At 37.3% G+C, this 19,739-nt stretch overlaps 1 protein-coding gene across 4 annotated transcripts in view; it reads right to left on the reverse strand.

The window, feature by feature from the left end:
- PCLO (piccolo presynaptic cytomatrix protein) overlaps positions 1-17,157 on the reverse strand; it is a 410,245-nt gene extending 393,088 nt beyond the window's left edge. For 3 of the 4 annotated variants that reach the window (XM_057504460.1, XM_036931695.2, XM_057504459.1), the window contains exons 1-2: positions 16,622-17,156; positions 9,206-10,760 (exon numbers count right to left, since the gene is read on the reverse strand). In XM_057504460.1, coding sequence (XP_057360443.1) covers positions 9,206-10,760; positions 16,622-16,872 — 1,806 coding nt within the window. In that variant the 5' untranslated portion in view covers positions 16,873-17,156. Of the gene's footprint in view, positions 1-9,205; positions 10,761-16,621 lie in introns of all 4 variants that reach the window. The other variant, XM_057504461.1, reaches the window with a different exon arrangement.
- Between the last annotated feature and the right edge of the window lie 2,582 nt (positions 17,158-19,739).

Below are 19,739 nucleotides of genomic sequence, written 5' to 3' on the forward strand. Positions count from 1 at the left end.
TGAGTCAGATGATACAAAATCAGTGCTCTTATTCCTTGATTTTTTTTACACTAGATTCCAAAAGTAAATGCCAAAAAGGTATTTTTAGGAATATGTAAAATTTACACAGAGACATGTGCACATGAAGTTTCTGAAATTTAGGAATTGGTCTATTTAAAGACAATACGGTCTCCTATAAAAAGAGATGCTAAATTATGGGTCAGCAGATATAGCAGCTTCTTGTATGGGATCCATTGCTAAGTAATTACAGGACCTTGAAAATCAAATTCTTAAATTGTTTTCTCATCCAGAGAGTTAACAATGAGAGTACTATAACTACTTTCCTAGTAAACTTTTGTATAAAGATTAATGATAATAATAAATGTTTATCCATTAGTGTCCATTTAAAGGACTTCAATTATACTGACAAATATGGTTTTTTTACTTTGTGAATAGTCTTATATAAAAGACTTGACCAAAATACAAAACCAAGTAGCTGAGCTAGGGCTTATGTCCATATTGTCAAAGTCTAAAATCCCACATTCTTTCCTCTTTGCTAAACGGCCATCTGATGACTAATTTATAAAGGAATATGGTAGATTTCAAACTGCTTCAGAGTATGAATTCTGATTTTCTTTTCTCTTTACTTATCTTTAAAATGTGGTACCACCTTATTAACAGAGCATTCATTACATGACAAAATACATATAAAGTGCCTAGTGCACAGCCTGTAATGCACAGTGTTCAAACTACAATCTCTCCTTCCTGTGACAGAACAACCCATGTCCTTTCTTACTGAAGAAAAAGGCAAGAAACATAGTAGTGAAGTTGTTGCTTCCTTTTCAAAGGTAACTAGAACTACTTTTTAGTGAATGCCTAGGGATAATAGCAAGAGTATACAAATGTGAGGGGCAAAGTTAGGACTGCAACCTAGATCTTTTAATACTGGTCAGTCCATTCGACGTTGGCATTACTTTAAGGAAAATAATTAGAAACTTCTAACAGATTATTTACATCTGTGTCTTCAATGTAATACCTTTGAAATATTTGTAAGTAAGAGCCCATTTTTATCTAAAAGCTAGTTAACATATGGACTAGGTGTGAGTGTTAGGTGTCTTCTCAAGGGATGAGGACAATGAAGGAGTTAACCCATCAGTGTATTAAGCTTACTGAGCCAATAAACGATTTTGTTAGGTACGTGTATCTGCTTTCACAGAACATCTGTTCGTACCAAGCTACAAAGATCATGGTAACAGTTGTAATAATATGTTAAAACAGCCTTAGGAGATATTATAAAAGTTAGCTATGCAGAAAGACACCTGAATCTAGTCATTTAAAAGCTGAAAGTGAAAAAAAGGCTTTGTTTCTAGTGATTATACTTATAGGCAGAGCATCAGAAATACATATTTACTTCATATAGGAAATACCCAAATCAGGAAAATGTTGCAAACTGTATGTCAAAAGTGAAAGCTAAACAAAAATGATTGTAAACATATTTAAGTATGTATATTTAAATGATTATTTCTATTCCTTTAATTTCATTTAAAAACTATTTTAAATGAAGATAGATTAACTGTGTTATACTCAAGGTATTGTTTTAAACACTGAATGATAATATGGATTATCAGAGAAAAACAAACTAAAATCTTTATCATCTAAAAATCTTTTGTTTAGAACCAAAGGAGTTTGTTTCTCTTTAATGGATTCATATAAAAAATGATGCCAGTTAAAGCAAACATGGCTGTCACAAGCAAAAAACGTATTGAAAGCTGACCGAATATGTCATCGTGTCATTACTTAGATAAGGCATTTCACATTATTACTTTAGAAGTGAAAATATAACACTTTACCAAATATAATGCAAATCAAGAATCTAAGTTCTTTAAGCATCCCTTCACATGACATAATTGCTTGACCAATTAGTTGATGAATGAGAATTTTTTAATTTATTTAATGGTACTTATAATTGTAATATGAATTCGCAAGGTTAAAAAAAATGCACAAAAAAGTATGACATTTCAAGTAGAAGTTTCTCTTTATCATCAGGCCTTCCTCCCCAGACTCAATCAATGGTAACTTTTGCTTTGAATTTTCTTGTGGTTGTCATTAAACATCAAATAGTAAGTTCTGTTTTATAAATTTAAAATATTAACTCTTTCCATCTCATTATAAAAACTACATTTTTTCAAAAGGCAAACTTATATTACCACCTGATTTAGGATTGTCTTAAACAATATCCAAGAAATTTTTGATATAATCATATGTAACATACAATAAATAACGCATAGCTGTTTTAGTTTGATTTGTGTACCATCTATTAGCATCCCACATCCCACCACATACAATCAAATTTTGGAAAAAACTGGTATTATGTCTTTCTAGTTTTCTTAATTTATAGGGTTTAGCCAACTACTCCATTCTTTTTGTTTTCCATTTTACTAGAGAACTGCCTACAGCTCTTACATATACATCTACACATTAACATACAGACATATATATGCACACATGAATGGATGGATGAAGGAAAGGATGGATGGATGGATGGAGTGGTAATAACTATTATGTATTTTTTCATTTGTGAAAAAAATTTTAAGCTATCCTCACACTCTCTCTTGATGTTGACTAAGTACAAAATTCATCTTATCACCATCTGTAGAAATTTCTAAAAATTGCTATCTGCTGTCTTCTATGTTTATAAATGAGTGTTATAGCTGCCTGATTCCTCATCTTTTTGTAGACAATATTGTTTTTCTCTGTGGAAGTCTTTCAAGTTTCCTCCTTATCCTTGGAAATCTCGTATTTCACCAGGGTCTATCTATCAGTCATTTAGTTAATCTTCCTTGGTCATGAGTGGACCCATAAAATCTGAAGACTTCCATTTTTCTTTAGCTTAATGTTTCTCCAAAGCTTATTTCCATGGTCTTCTTTCTTTCGAGAACTCCTATTAGAGCACTTACGAAAAACTCCACTTTTTTTATTATCTCTCTCAGAGCCCCAGAGGTCCCAGAGTCCCAAGGAAGTTATAGAAAACCACCTCCCCAAAATGTCCACAATTGCTGCAGTCCAAAAAGAGCTCCACATACTGGGGATAAACTGCCTATTCCCCAGCCTCCCTGTCACACAGAAGGGGGTAAAGAGAGAACTTCAGAATTCTACACATTCTTGGGTACATTCCTACCTTTTCCTTCCTTACCACTCCCCAACCTCTGGCTTCAGTTAGGATTATACACACAAATTAAACCTTTAGTCACCATTAAATACTCCAGATTCCCAAGTCATCTATCAACTCCCAGACTCTAAATGCCTCCCAGCCCCCACCAGTGGGAGGGAGGGAGGGAATTCCACCATCCCTTCCCCACCCCTCCTACCGTCTGTCACACTGTATTTTTTAAAATTTATTTTTCACTCTTACTAGACTATGTCTTCTATGGGGGAAACTTATTTTGTCTATTTTGTTCACTCTTATATCCCCAGAGTCTAGATTAGTGCCTGAAACATAGTAGGCACTCAGTGAGTAGTTGAATAATTTTTTAAATCATCTTTTAGCTCTACAAGTTGGGAAAACTCTGGGTCTTTTTTTTCCAGACTGGGCCCATTTTTACCCTTAATCAGCCCAGTGAGATTTGAGTGTAGAGATTATTGATGAAATATGCTTTTAAATAATCCTCAGGAATAATAAGAATTTTTATAAGTTTCCTGAATGAACTCTTTCCTGTGAGGTCAGGTGCTCTTCTTTCATCTTTCACTCTTCATCTTGTCCTTCATGCGGCATTATTACTCAAATCTTCAAACCATTCATTTATAGTGAAAAACTCCATTATTTAGTATAGGTGATCAACAGAGGCTTTTCTGTATTTGTGGGCAGTTCTGCTTCCCCATTAGTCCTCTCCTTTCAGTGAGAGGAAATAGGTTGGCAGAGGGTCAGTGTCCAAGTAAGAAAAACCGTACTAAGATGGTAACAGATTTGGTGATCTGACTCACGGTTGAGTAATATTGTATTTGTTTTCTCCTTTAAATCACTCTGTTGTGGGAGGGGAGCATTACTTCTGGTGTTGTGAAGGCCCTAATTTTCTCATGAGGTCCTTCACTGGGCAGCTTATCTCTTCATCTGGAGAATTCTCTGGCTTTGGCCTGAGGAAGAAAAATAAAGCCTTTCCCTTCCCATTCTTCCCACGGGAGATCAGGAGAGTCCACTTGGGGCTCTCTGCTCCTACTGCCATTCTGTATTATTTGGTCTTTACCACCCACTGTCGCTCTCTATACCTGTGGGTTCCAGCTTCAGACACTGCTGAGGCTCCCTCAGGGACCCACTTGCACAGTGGTTTCCTCAGCAGTTTTTCTGTCATCTCCTTCCCACTCTCATTCTATCTTCTAGGAATTCTTCCACATGCCACATTATGCTACTGGTGGTCTTTCCCACCTTCTGGAACTACTATGCTTTCAAGTTTTAAAAAGGTGGGACCTTTAGAAAGAGGAAATGAACATACATGTACTCAGTCATCCTCTTTAGGAGGAAATGTGTTGCGGTCTTTACTTAAAATTTGGGGTGACAGAAGACCTCTAAGCTAAAACCGCAAGAAACTAAAAAGAAAAAAATCCCCTTTTTTAAAATTTCTCTTAGCTACTTTAACACTGGAATGTCTTAATGGCTTCTTCTCCATAGGTTCCAGCCTCCTGACATTTGGCATACTTCTTTTCTTACCAGCTCTTAACAGATTTTCCCCATTCAGTTCCTCTTACTAGAAATGCAAGAAGCTGCAGACCAATCCACCTAGAAAAGGTAGCCAGGTAAGCCAGTTTGCTGACCTGAAGAATTTCAGTCATTTTTTTGTTTTGTTTCATTTTGTAATAAGTGGAAAAAGTTTATATGCAAGTCTAGGTGTGTTTGTTTTTTGTTTCTTTCTCTTTTTTTTAGCTACTAAAAGATGGCCTGTTTTTGTTAAATAAAACATCTGGTTTCAGCCAAGAAACTAATTAATATATTGGGCCATGATGACCAAAAATAATATAACAAAAATATCTCAATCTGCTTTCATCACTAACATTTGGATCATTATCAACATTCTGAAAAATGGCAAGTCATTTAGTATATTATAAAACTTCATAAGAGCCAGGAGAATTATTAGACATCAGGGGTAAGGCTTCAAGTCTCTACTTATATCTACCTTGCTTCAGGCTACACATCAAAAGAAATAAAGTAAATCAACAACAATAATAAAAAAATGCCTTGTTACTAATTAGAAAGCAAATGTTCAGTTTCTGTGTCAGAAAGCAAGCCCAAAGAAAGAATCTGTATTGTTGAGATTTATTCCATTAATGGACTGGCAAAAAGAGATACAGCCAAAAACTCCTCTCGGCACAAAAGCCTAGGCTTGGAGCCAGTGGATTCTAAAGGTTTATTTGGAACTGCACACATTTTGACAGCCACCAAAGAGGACCATTAATTTAAATGCCATCCTCTTCACACAGATATTTGGGTAGTCTAAAGGTGTGTGTGTGTGTGTGTGTGTGTCTCAGACAGGCAGTGGTTGGGGAGAGCTGGCAATGTGTGTGTGTGTGTGTGTCTCTCTCAGACAGGCAGTGGTTGGGGAGAGCTGGCAAATTTACTTAAGGAAGTACAATTCCCCTTCCCTAAAACTTTTGTCTGAGTATTAATAATCTCTCCAGTTCTTCCACCCCAGACCTGGAGTCATTTAACAGCCAGGAAGTTCATAACCACATACAATCATAATTCTGATGTGTTGTGCTAACAAAAAATTTCAGAGACATTCTCCTACTCTTCTCAAGGAGTGATATAAGACACCAGTACTCTATTTTACCCATAGACTACAGAAGTAATGATACAGAGAGTTACTTCCACATAAACATTAAACTTGAAAATAATAAATACATGTAAATTAAAGTCCTAAAGAATGTCCAGTCTGTTTCTGCCCTGAATGAAAAACTGTTTATTCAATCTGAATATTTGAGGATAATCTGACCCAGAGCGTTATATCTGCCTCAGAAAATGCAGAGAAGTTCACTTTCTCATGGGTATATGCTAGCGTGAAGTGGTAATTGTTCCCAAAATTTCATCTATCATATCTATTGAAACCGAAGTTCTTAGCCTCTGTCTAAAGCTCTAACTTTCCAACTCTGATCTGATAATTCAGGAGTTTGAGGAACTGACCGTTTGGTGGACAGGATGAGAAAAGACTCCCTCCTAGAGTTCAAAACTAGAACTCAAATTGCATTTCTTCTTATGGGGAGAAAGTGAAAGTTAAAATGAAATGTTCCTATTAATACTACAGATCAAACAGCTTTTGACTGCTATCTCAGAACCCAAGAATTTGTTATACTGTGTCTATATAGAAAACAAATTGATAGTGAAATTTACATGTCAAATCTGTTAAAATATTAAGATTATCCATGCTGGGTTATATTGCAACTTCAAAAGCTCTTCATGTATTTAAAAGTAACCTTCTCATATGAGTGTTCAGTTAATCCTAACAGCTCAGTGTTTTGGGCAGACAACATGTTATTATTTTCATTTTTCAAACAAAACTGTTACAGAAAGTGTAGGATGCTTTTCTTTACTTAGCTAGTGGGGCCCCCTACCTGACCCCTTTCCCAACTCCTTTCACGTGTGTTCAAATTCTAACTATTCTTGACATTCTCAGCTCAAGTACATCTGTTTTCATGAAGACAGTTGTGATATACCCCAGTGACAGTGATGGTTTCTTCCTTTGATCTCATAGCACTTTATCTCTCTTCCTACCATGAGCACATGAATTTGGAATCAGAAGATTTGGTTTGGGTTCTGCTTAGTTATTTACTATCAGGGTGATCCTAACAAGTAAACTAAGCACAGTAACCACTTGACACCAGTTTTCTTATTAGTAAGAAAACAGAATAAATGCCCATAGAATTACTTGGACATTTAATTTTGATAAAACAAATAGAGAACAACTATGTAACCTGTAAAGCCCTACACGAAGTTATTTTTCCTATCTTTATATATTTTTCTTTCTTATATACAACTTTTATTTCTCTTATTTCTGATTGAAGGAATAGCCCATATCTAGTGAATACCTGAGTCTGTCATAGCACTCACTGGTTCTTCACAACTCAGTACTTGATACAAACTTGTAAAATGAATGAAGAATCAAATGTATGACAACTTTAATCAGTAAGTTAAATAAAGAAGAATACTCATTACTACTTGATAAATGTGGAAGGCCAAAATCTGACTTCAACTTCTCTTCAATCTCATTGCCCCTTTCTTCCCCACCACATTAGCCAACCCATATTTAGCTCTGATTCCCTAAATATACCCTGCATTATTCTGTCTCTAGGTTTTGAACCACATGATCACTCCCTTTCATGTCTTTTATCTGTTGAGGTAGTATCCATCCTTATATACCTAGCTCAAATGCCATTTTCTCCATGAAGCTTTCCTTAATCTCACCCACTCACAATGATACTTCCTGCTCTGATGTCCACGATATTTGTTCATATCTCTCACAGCTCTTATCATCTGACCACATATTATTTTCCTTTGCATATATTATCTAATCTAGTATATTCTGATCAAGTTAAGACCAGTATTATGTGTTAATGTTTTAGCTGTCTTTATATTCTACCAAACATGTAGTATAATATCTTCCATTTAGAAGCTACTCAAGTCTAACTGCATGTTTCTGCCTCATTAATTGCCACAAATATCTGACAAATGTATTATAAAATAATCTGTTTGAAATCATTATTACTGCATATTCTTACCAAAAGACAGTATACTATGGACAGAAACATATCTCTTCCAAAATTTAAAAACTACAAATATATAAACAAACTACTTATAATCTGATGCCCCCTTAACTTGAACACAGCATGTTTTTACAAACTGCAATTTAATAATCAAAGAATGGCTTATTTAAAAAGTTAAGGCACATAATAGTACTTTCGGTTAACAGAGTAAAAGATGCCTTTGAAAACAATTGGAACTTGACACATTTTAAATGTACATCATTTTCATCTTTCATCACAGTTATGTATCCAAGCTAATATAACAGCCACCAATAATCATCACTGTTATTATCATAAAATAGATTTCATTTTTATAACAAGGGTACACAATTCTGCTCTCTTGGGGATATTTAAATCACATAATCCTCCATCGCCTGCTGTCAGTTCCTTCCTGGGCTGTTCGCAGACATAATGCATACACAGCCCACTAACAGCTGTCCTCCAGACGGACTAAATTGTTTCTGGGCTTTCTCATCAGATAAGGCTACCAGATTTCTTTTTTTAAAAATGTATTGTTTTAAATTCTAAGCCTCTTGGTTCTCACTTTATATCCTTATCCCACCTTCACTATATTATTTCCTAATTCCAGAGAATTTCTGAATTTTCCTGCTCCTTTATGCTTTTTGTCCCTTCCAATGTTCCCAAATCTCTACAAATTAAAATCCTATTTTATTCAGGTCTTGAAGAGTAGTATTATCATTAATTGATTTGCTGAGACTTACTTTTCTATCCTCAGTCAGAACCCTGAACTTGACCTCTTTATGATTAGATATGTCAGGAAGTTTTATCAGTTGACTTGGAGATAGAAACTGTAATTCATCTGAGAAGATACCCATCAGTAGTGAACCTGCTCTATGGACTTTTTCATTTTATGCCCTGACTTATACTGTTATTAATGACTCTCAACTAATGAGGGAAGCATGCCCTCATAGGGGACATCAAAATCACTGGCAAGGAAAGGGGATGTGCAGTTTGAAAAAGTGTATTCAATTTAATATTAAAATTGTATTCAGAATTTGAAAACACTGCCCACTTTCTTACCAACACAAATATGATCCAGTTAAGAATACTCTAACTCCTAGGCAAGAGCATGACTTCAAAAGTTAAAGTAGTATCACTGTATACTAAATAATAAATTATGTAGATCTTACAGATAGAATGTAATGAATGAATGCTCAGCACCTTTCAATCAGTTTATATTTGCTTCCATACCAAATTTACCAGAAACTGTGGCAATATTTTAGGCTTACACCTGGAGAAAACATTTTTAAAAATCTAATTTAGAATTGCCAGAGAAGAAAAAGAAGAAGGAAGGAAGAAAAGAAAAGAAGAACCAGAGAAAAACAATGCCATTCTATGATATCAGCAATAAGCTAAGTGCCATTTGTGGAAGATGATGATACAGTTTCAGACCACGGACGCAATGAATTAATGCACTCACCTCGGTTAAGTGAGGATTGGGATTGAAACCACAGAGGCTACAGACAGTAGTTTGACACCCAGTGCATGTGTTAAAATTGGCCTTTTCTGGAACATGCAACAGAAGTTCAGTGGTATTGCAAAGAGGACAGATGGTTTTAGGGAGGCCTTGTACTGGAGTCTGTGCTGCAGATGGAGAAGTTAGTGGCTGCAGAGGTTTCCCAGCTCCTGTTTGGCTTACTGGTTTTATAGATTGCTGAGGAGGGAGCTTTGCCAGGCCAGGCTGCTGAGGAGGGGGCTTTGCTGGGCCGGGCTGCTGAGGCGGGGGTTTCACCGGGCTTGGCTGCTGAGGAGGGGGCTTTGCCAGGCCGGGCTGCTGAGGTGGGGGCTTCACCGGGCTGGGCTGCTGAGGTGGGGGCTTCGCCGGGCTGGGCTGCTGAGGAGGGGGCTTCACCAGGCTGGGCTGCTGAGGTGGGGGCTTCGCCGGGCCGGGCTGCTGAGGAGGGGGCTTTGCCGGGCTGGGCTGCTGAGGTGGGGGCTTCGCCGGGCTGGGCTGCTGAGGTTGGGGCTTCGCCGGGCTGGGCTGCTGAGCTGGGAGCTTTGCTGGACCAACTTGTTGAGCAGGAGTCTTTCCTGGCCCAGGCTGCTGAGCCATAGCCTTTGCTGGGCCAGGGTGGTGAGCTGGGGATTTTGGTGGCCCTGGCTGTTGCAATGGGGCCTTTGCAGGAGGCTGTGCTACAGACTTTGGCCCAGGCTGCTGAGCGGCAGGCTTTGCAGCCCCTGGTGGCTGGGCTGGAGCCTTTGCTGCTCCTGGTTGCTGAGCTGAAGGTTTTGCAGACCCAGGTTGTGGTGTGGAAAGTTTTTCAGGTCCAGGCTGCTGGGCTGGAGGTTTCCCAGGACTTGCTTGCTGAAGAGGTGGTTTGGATGGGCTTTGCACTGAGGGTTTAACCGATTCTCCTCTGACCATGTCTGATTGTTTAGTCTGAGGTCTCGCTGCATCTCTCTGAAGTGGCAGTTTTGCCTGGTCTGTCTGCAGAGCCTGGGGAGGCCCCTGAACTGACTTTCCTGTCCCTGGAGGCTGTGTTTTCATCTTCTCTGGTTGCTGAGAAGATACCAACTTGGGAGGGCCATCCTGCTCCAATGGGGCCCTCACAGGTCCTTGCTGCTTAGGACCCGGCTTGTGTGACTGTTGTGATGGAGGCTTTATGATTCCTTCAGGTTTTCCTTGTTCCTTCTGAGCTAATTTCTGTTTCTTGGTGGCTTCTTCCTGGGATACATCAGAGTCTGATATCAAATCAAAAGGATTGAATTTATTTACAACAGAGGACACAGCACTTAGAGGGTTAACCTCTGAGAGGAAGCCAGGCATCATACTAGACTTGTGCTCTTCCTTAAAATCAGTTCTGGACTTTGATTCTTTCAAGCTGATCGTGGAAGGACTCCTTCCAGGCAGTTTCTGCTCTGATCTCAAAGTATCTGTAGTTCTGCTTTTACTGAGGCCAGGCTGAGCCGGACGCCCAGGGCCCAGTGGTTTGCCTGGTTGCATTGGAGGGTGACTACTATCCAGCTCTTGTTTCCTAGAAGAGTGAGACAAAGACAAGTGAAATAATGAAAATTATCCCAACTCGGAAAAATATTAAAAGGCTACTACTTTTTTACATCCTCAAAGTTATGAATGTATAAATGAAATCGAATCCATTTTTGGTCTATCCTCTAAGTGATCATAAACCTTTTAATGTCTGTTACTTTCTTTACCTGAGTAGAGACTTTCAACAAGGAGGTAAAGAAAAGGGGGTAAAAACAATAATTGCTAATATGAGTGATGAAAATTAAGATACCTAGTTAGAAACAACCTGTAATAAAACTTACATTTACACTTCATAAAATCTAGCCATATTTAAACACTAATTAAATATATTAACTTAATAAATTAATGCAATACCAGAATATTCAGGCTCGTAAGATGTATCCTTTTTGATCAAAAGTTATCATCAAAGAATGTCTCCCAAATACAACACTGAGAAGTAAAATTATTCATTTTAAATACAGGATTTTGCTGCAACTTTTTTACTCAATTACGAGAATTTTAATGAGTTATGCTAAGCACACAACCTGACATCAGGGGAGTTTCTAGTAAAGAGGCTATACAATGCCTTTACCACAGACTGTCTAAAAAAGGTAGTGTTCATCAAATATTATCCTTAATAAACTTCATAGGATGAGAGTTCCTACTGTAATTAGTTAGAAATTTTGAAACAATTCCATCTTGCTTGTGGAAGAATAGTGTTATATCTTTTAATTACTTTTCCAATAGTTAATTCTTAATCTGAGATCTCTATGCAAAGTAACAACAGATGCTTAAAACATCTTGAGATATAGCCTGGTATGCATAAAGTGACAAGCTGGCTGTGAAGCCACTTTTGAAAAGCATTGTTATTTTCCTCAGATGATGACCATAGATAATGATCTCTTTGTGTTTCCTACAATGTTTACTACTGCCACTGTTAGATTATTAGTAACATTATTTATTATCGATACTGATTTAAATATGTAACAAGTAATTAATTTGCAAGATTTCTTGTAATTCATAGACAAATATACAAGATCAATTTTTAAAAATAGTTTTGGAAACATGACAGATTTTAAATGACTGTGGTTAAATAATTAAAATAGCTGTTTCTTATATATATATATGTAGCTAAAAGCAAAGCACATTAATTTTTTTAATAACCCATTCTTTACTGACAAAGTTGCAACTAATAAAAACATGCTGTATTAAAAGTTTGGGGAAAACTCAAATTATAAGTGGGTTGTTTGATATATTTGGCTTTTCAATTTTGTGAAAGATTCCGTTACTTAAAAATTAAAAGAAGAAAGAAACAGTGATTCAGTAGCACCTAAAATACGAGATGAGATGATCACAATAAAGTTCTACAAGTTTTGTTTTGTCAAAATTTACCTGGCAATAGACTAGACTATAAATTTTTTATTTCAGATCATTTGGTCTTAATGTGAATTAAGTTTTTGAAATTCCCCTAATGACAAAGAAATTTGTGATTCCATTAAGATGTAAGGCATTGTGGGAAGAAACAGAGAATTATGACTTCTAAATCACAAATGATCAAAATGGAAATAATCTATAAATGGCAATGTATGCACAAAGTTCTTTTCCAATAAAAGATGAATAGAATTCTTAGTTCTTGCAGTTTCCTGCAAGAAAAAGTTACAAAATCTTTAGATATTTGGTGTCTCTGAAGGTTTTACTTAAAAAGGGAACTAAAATTATTACCCTAATTCCAACAGTTCTAAGATATCTTTTTAAATGCATTGTTATTTATTTTCATTTGGGGAAAATAATTTTAAATGTTTCTTTATAGGCCTCCCTATGTGCTGAAGGCAGAAGAGCCATAATAAACTATTTAAAATAATTTTTTAAAATGTTTACTGCTTAGATTTTGCATTTTTCTAGAAATATTCCACATTCAATTAATAAAATCTAATACTTCCTTGAAGGGCCCATGCCTAGAGACTACATTATGGAAGTGACTATCCTATAAGTAATTATTTAGGCATTTTATTGAATCAACTCCCATGTACAGAGTTCTAGAAATCTATAAATAGAGTACTAAAAAAACTATTAATTTAACAAAATTGTCCCTCTTAAAAATACTATTAAGCCTAATCAGTGTTTGCAGTATTATTTCACTTAATCCAATATATGTACAAAACAAAAAATAAACGAAGTACTAAATATGTGAGCTAACAATAAACACCAAAATTTAAAGCAAGCTGCTTGCATCAGAAATTATCACATGTACTCCTAACAAGTATAAGTTGTGCTACATAATAGAATCTCCCTGTGAGAAAATACCTGTGTATCTATAAAGACTACCCTACAATGTAAACTTAGTTTCATTGCTCTAAGCATATAAATATATGTAAAATGTACTTTTACGTAAACATAAAACATAAAAAAACGTAAATCTAGGAGTAAGAAATAGTAGACAATCATTAAGAGACGACATAGACTTAATATCAAACAAAAATAAAAAGATGTCTTAGCTAACTAAGACTAAGTCAAATATGGGTGAATTTTTGTTTGGCATAACAGTTGCTCTGTTAAAAAGAAAAATGACTAAAATGCAATCTGTGACTTGTGTGTGTACCAGACTGTGAACTCAAAAGAGAGAGAACCGGTTTCACTCATTTTTGCATCACTAGAACCAAACTTGGTAACCAGTTAGATGAATATTAATGTTGGATGAATGAACAAATAAATGAATAATAATGAGTGAGTGAAAGAACATATTAGGTTTTTGTTTTGTTCTAAATTAATATTTCTTGAATTCTTTTCACTTCAAATTCTTCGCCAGGAATTCTGAGATACAAACGGCAATTCCATATTCATTTTAGAACCTGGACTGCTCTAAGAAGAAAAATAGTTCTGGAGGTGTCTTCCCCGTAGGGGAAGCCCAAAGGAATGCTAAAGAAAATAATCAATCCAGACAGAATTCTTATATAATATTCTACCAATCAGAAGTGTTTTTCAGTAAAGCTATTCTCATATGACATATCTGTAGTTGTGAGCAGAATGAGCAGAAGAAATAAAATTGTATTTCCCTAGGTTTACGATGAATAAAATATCCAGGAGCATCTCATTTGTAACCTGCAACTTCTAGCTTATAACTACCCATGTTTTATAATAATCCTCTTTCATTTTACTATTCATTCCCAGATTAGAATTTTTCTTTCACAGGTTAGCAGAAAATGTTTTAGCTACAAAATGATGCAAACATGTACTCAAGTATAAAAATGTAAAAGCACTTGGAATGCTAAAATATTTTTAATGTAGCACAATAGGTAATGACACTTGACAGTGCTGAATCACATAAAATTTCATAGCATTAGAAATATAACCAACTTTAGGAATACCTATTCATTTTTATACTGAGGAGGATACTAGGACTCAAAGAGGCTAAGACGTTATTTTAAGGTTATAAAACTAATTACAGAAATATGGTGTATTGATTCCTGAGGAGGGCGTGGGGGGAGGGAGGGGGTTTTCACTGCACTGTACTGACATCTCCATATGTAAAAGAATAGAGACACTCAAAATAACTCATAACAATGAATAATTCAACATACAACTTGTCTGTAGCCAACATCACCAATGCCATTCACTGCTAATATTGATATTACTATTCTTTATATTTATAGGGGTCCTGCAAACTAAAATTCAAACAAAAATGTCCATTTCAATATTTAATTGACCCTCAGAATGACTCTACAAGATAGAACAAGTATCACTTGTCTTATTTACAGGCAAGGAAACAGAGGCATATATACCTGAGAAACATACAATTTACCATGAGTCAGTTAAAATTAATAGGGTAAGAAACTAGGCTTCTGGGCTGTCAATTCATATTTCTTTAAAAAAAAAAACTACCATGTCTAATTCATACCACTGAACCTCTAAATTTTCAAGTAATCTTAATATATTTCCTTATATATATTTACTGTGCTTCTTAAAATCTAAATGACAAACCAATGTTTCTTTGGTTATCACATATTGGGGTAACTTTCCAAAAGTCAAATGTGTTTTTAGGTATCTTTCAGTAAAATATAAGCAGGTTGCAAACATCAGAAACACAGTATTTATATATTTAGATGAAGCTTTCACTAATAATTGTTTAGGCCAATTAATAGATTACCAATTAATAAGAATTCTACCATAACAAAACTGTCAATAAAAAGCTTTAAAAGTGTGCTATCTGATGCAAATACTGCATAAAACCATACATAGTGTCATAGGCTGAAATATTTTCAGTCACCCTCTGATCAGAAGAAAATTTAGGAATTTAGAAATCAAAGCTTATACTTTTCTTGGTAAACCAGCATGCTAAACCTGTTGCTTGTGCTTCTTAGGAAACACTGCAGAAGAGTTGGCATACATTTCTGAAAGGCTAATAAAAGTATTAGACCTCGTTGTTAACCTATGAAAATCTAATACATGAACACTCGAATTTTTTTCCAAGTCAGGTTTTCATTAGTAGAGAAAAACAGTACATATCATAAGCTATACTACTTAAGATAATGGATAAGAAAGGCTTTGTACTAAATAAATGGCTCAATAGTTTAAAACACAGAAAAAAATTATTCAATACAAAGGAGCTAGGTTTTACTAGCAAGGGTGGTTTCATTCCGAAAAAATAGCATTTTTACCTGACAGATATTAGGTACTTGAGATTTTGTGTAGACAATATTGCCATTATACATGAAATATTTTACATCTCTCCTCTATTAGATTTACTAGCATAAATATTTGACAAAGTTATACGTATATGCTTATATAAATTCTAAGTTAAAATGTTTTTCTTATGAAGCAGGGCGAGAATCTACACAGATATATCAAGATCTTTTGTATTTTCAGTATCAAATGAAAATTATAGGTTCCCCTTCACCTTAAAGCAGGAATGGTTTCAGAACCGTGGACAGAGAACAGTTCTCTAAGGGAGGGTGCTAAGTTAAAGGAGTTGTTTACAATAATAAAGGCAGGGCAAGCACAATGATTACACCCTTTTAGTAATCTAATTAGAAAACTACTAATTTATTAGGATGAAGGAAAATGGAAAGCTAGAGAGGGAAATTAACACGTAGTATTACAGATTAGTTCTTATTTACCTGTGCAAGTTGTTGTTTGTATTTAAACGTATTGGAAACTAATATTAAGATAACACAAATTCATGTTTTTCCATAAACCATAAGACACTTTTGCATATAAAAGCAATGTTTTAAAAAATAGCATATACTAATTCATTAATGCACGTACAGTACCTGCTCTGCTGTGACCGAGCCATCTATTTAATGCCACAACATATTTTAGGGTTCCTCGCTGAATATAAAAGGTGTGTTCATTCTATATCTTCTATCTAAACGGTTCCTATTCTCCTCTGGGGGTGGGATGGGAAGGAAGGACAAATCACCTCCAGGGGAATTAAGATACTGTTAGAGAACGATGTAGACATCATTCATAGAGAAAAAGACCCCGAAATGACTGAGGAGGTTTAAACAGAGACAGGTAAACACCTAGCTCTATCCACTTCCCAACACGTCCGTTTTGTATTAATGAAGACTTCCAGATTAGTAAAACACTGGAGGGCGTCTCTCCACGCCATCCTAGTGGGAAAAGGTTCCAAAAGGCCAAAAATCACAACCTAAAATCACTGTTCCAAGATGCAACCCTTGACTATCCCACCAAAAACTCTACAATGCATCATTTTATTCTACCCATCAGAAGGCTTATGATCTCTTTATCGCCACCCCATTAGGGAGAATAAAAGGAACGGAGGCGACATATATGTACTGCCGTGCTGGCACATACGGGCTGGCATATGTGCACGGGAAGCTGTACATATATGCCCGGACATGCTGTGCGTGCCTGTGCATGGAAGGCGACTCCGCAGCGGCCGGGGGAACGCTTCCCTTGGGCAGCCCCTGCGCCCTTGACATGACAGCGGCTATCTGTCTCCTCTCCTCTTCGCTCAGCTGGCTCAGATCCGCCTCCATGCCGGCCGGGATCCCAGTGTGCAAGGAGCTCCCCGCCCCGCCAGCCCCTGCTCCGGCCGCTGCCGCCGCCGCCACCAGTCCTTCGGGGAGCCCTTCCCCTTCCAAGCTCGCCTCGTTGCCCATGGCTCGGGGAGACTCGGGGCCGCCGCGCTCTCTCCTCGCGCTGCGGACGTCCGCGTCTGGAAGCGCGCAGCCGGAGAGCAGCCGGAGCCGGGGTCCGCTGCGGGGTGTGCAGGCGACGAAGCCCCGGGGCTCGGGACCCGGCACCGCCGGCCGGAGCGCCAGGCGGGGATTAGTCCCCCTCGCAGGTGACGCCCGCGGCCGGCGCCTCCTCCATGTTGGACACCTCCCCGACGCCGCCTCGGCGCCCCGAGCCGGGGAGAAGCAGAACTGTGCCAGCCGGGCGCCGCCCGCCCCTCCCACCGCGCCCCGCCTCCTGGCGCGCGCCCGCGCAGTGCGCATGCCTCGCTCGGAACAGGTGATGCCGCGTCCGCGCCCATCCCGCGCTGCGTCGCGCTGGATCCTTCCTCACCCCCAGGCTCCGATTTAAAGGAGCCCAAGGAGGGCACCGCCAGGCCGGGACGGAACAGCTGACGTTTCTGTCAGGCATATTGCAGGATGCCTCGACCTGAGTTTTAGCGGACTACATTCAAGGAGGCGGGGAGAGGTTGAAGCAGCTCCTCCTTTGACTCATGGGATGTGTAGTTTTGTGTTCAATTTTTTTTTAAGGGGGGTGGTTTTAAAGCTCCTAGGAATGGGTTAGTGTAAGGAGATTAACAGGAGAAACCTCTGATACCTTCGAGACAAATTTCCCAAAAGGAACCAACACTGACCCTTTCATTTAGAACTTAACTAGGACAATTAGATTAAAACATTAGATACAGCACCAGAAAGCAGGTAAGCCCTTGAAAGCTTAAAACCTTTTTTTGTTGTTCCCTAAAGGGACCACACAAAAGTAAAGGATTATGGGAACTAGTGGATGGGATACTGTATTAAGATCTGTATTGGGGAATTTAAAAATGTTCGAGTGTGAAATTTTGAAAACATGAATTCAGTCCCTTTTTGTACAAATGTGGACAGAAGAACCCCAAAAGGCAAGTTAATTTGTACAGAGTCACGTAGCTGGTTAGCAGCAGAGAGGTAACCAATAAGCACTCTGTCAGACTCACTCCTACTCCCCATCTATCCCAACACACACTATTCTTGCTCCTACATTTCTTAGAAGGGAATGTCTTACTTAGTTCAACACTGGATCTGCAGCTCCAATTTTGCTACTTAACTTTCCTAGCAAAGTGGACTCAATGTTCCAATTGTTGAGGTCTAAGGAAATCAAAAACTAACAACTGGGAACAAATGAACAGAAATTAGTATGTTACTCAAAAAGTAAGTTTCCAAGTTTTTGCAATAATCATTACAATAGTTTGATAATACGAATTCCACTTGTATCAGAACTAAAAAATGGCACAGTTATAACAATTGGAACCACTTTGACTGCTTTTAAAGATGGCTAGTCATTGGAAGTATCATTACCGGTTGAGTTCCTACAAAACGTTGTGTAAACTTTGATTCTCTCATAACATACTGAGATGTGACTTCCAAAGTTAAAACTGCAAAAAGTCATTCATTTAAATAAAGAAGAGAATGCTCTCACTTCATACACAAGCTGAGGTAACCTGACATTCTCATGGCCACATATGGAGCCATATGCACTCCTGTCATAACTCCTAGAGATGAGTTTGTTTAAAAAATGGAGGACATTAGGTACACAATCCTGAATCATAATGCCTTCTCTGACAAAACAAGTAACTAACTGCTCCATGGTTCCAGGCTGCCCTAGGAATCAGTAACACTCTAGCTGGAGGTGAAGAAGATTCACATGCTGGCTGTTTTCTTTAAATACATTCAAGTTCTATGAGAAGAAAATATATTTTGATATATTGACATCCACAATCCACAAGCTTGAAAAATTGATAAAATGACTATACCTTTTGAAACTCAAGCCTAAGAATAGTTATTAAACTAAGAAAATATATTGTTAACTCCATATTCTCTTCTACTGTAGATGGAAAGGAGCCTGTGAAGTAGTAAGAAATAAGGATAAGCAATATGCAAAGTAATGTGGATAGGGTAAACAAAAAGTACTAATTTGTAAGATGGGAATATTATAACCCATTGTACAAACATGTGCATTCACCTACTCCTTCCTTTCTCTCTCCCAGGAGCAAACATTATCAGAAAACCGGAAAATAAGATGAAGGAGGGAAAGAGTAAATGGACTGTGGAAACAAGAGATATGTGGGAAACATTTTGGTTGTTGACTTTTTTAAATGATTTTGCCATTGAGACCCTTCTAATTGTGAGTTTTGAGTGACATTTCTTTTTTCAATCTTCCATTTGGGCGTTGAGTCTCTTGTGCTCAGTAGGTATTTCTGATCTGAAGAGATATGCTAGGGCAGAGTCCAAGTGCAGTCCACATGTGATTCTCAACATTCTATGAGATGAGAGCTTAGATGCTGTAGATAACTGTATATAGTTTCTCTTTGCTTACCCAGAAAAAATATAATTAATTTCATTTTTCAAATTAACTAATCGTACTATATTCAAAATTTCTGTGCTCCCTGTTCATTATATAGTTACTCCAATGATCATTTATTTGAATTTAGATGTAATTTAATAAGCTGTTAGTTCAGTTTCTCTCCACTCAGCCTGATAGTTGGGTCATGAAATGAATCTATTTCTGAAAACCTGCACTGTTATACACCATTATGTCTTTTGAAAATGTCTCAACTCCAGAAAACCAGATCTTTTCCTTTCATTTAATCCTTGTCTCACTTTCCCAGCTAGTTTCCAGGTAGTTCCCAGTCCCAGGTAGTTTCTATTAGAACCAATCTAAATGTGATAGTTAACAACTAACCCTGACTAGATAGATAGTGATTCCCTGGAATGGGATGACCCAGTCTATTTGCGTCCTTTGTGATACCCTTCAACAC

Source organism: Manis pentadactyla, chromosome 7, assembly GCF_030020395.1.
Source record: "Manis pentadactyla isolate mManPen7 chromosome 7, mManPen7.hap1, whole genome shotgun sequence".
In the NCBI taxonomy this organism is placed as follows: Eukaryota; Metazoa; Chordata; class Mammalia; order Pholidota; family Manidae; genus Manis; species Manis pentadactyla.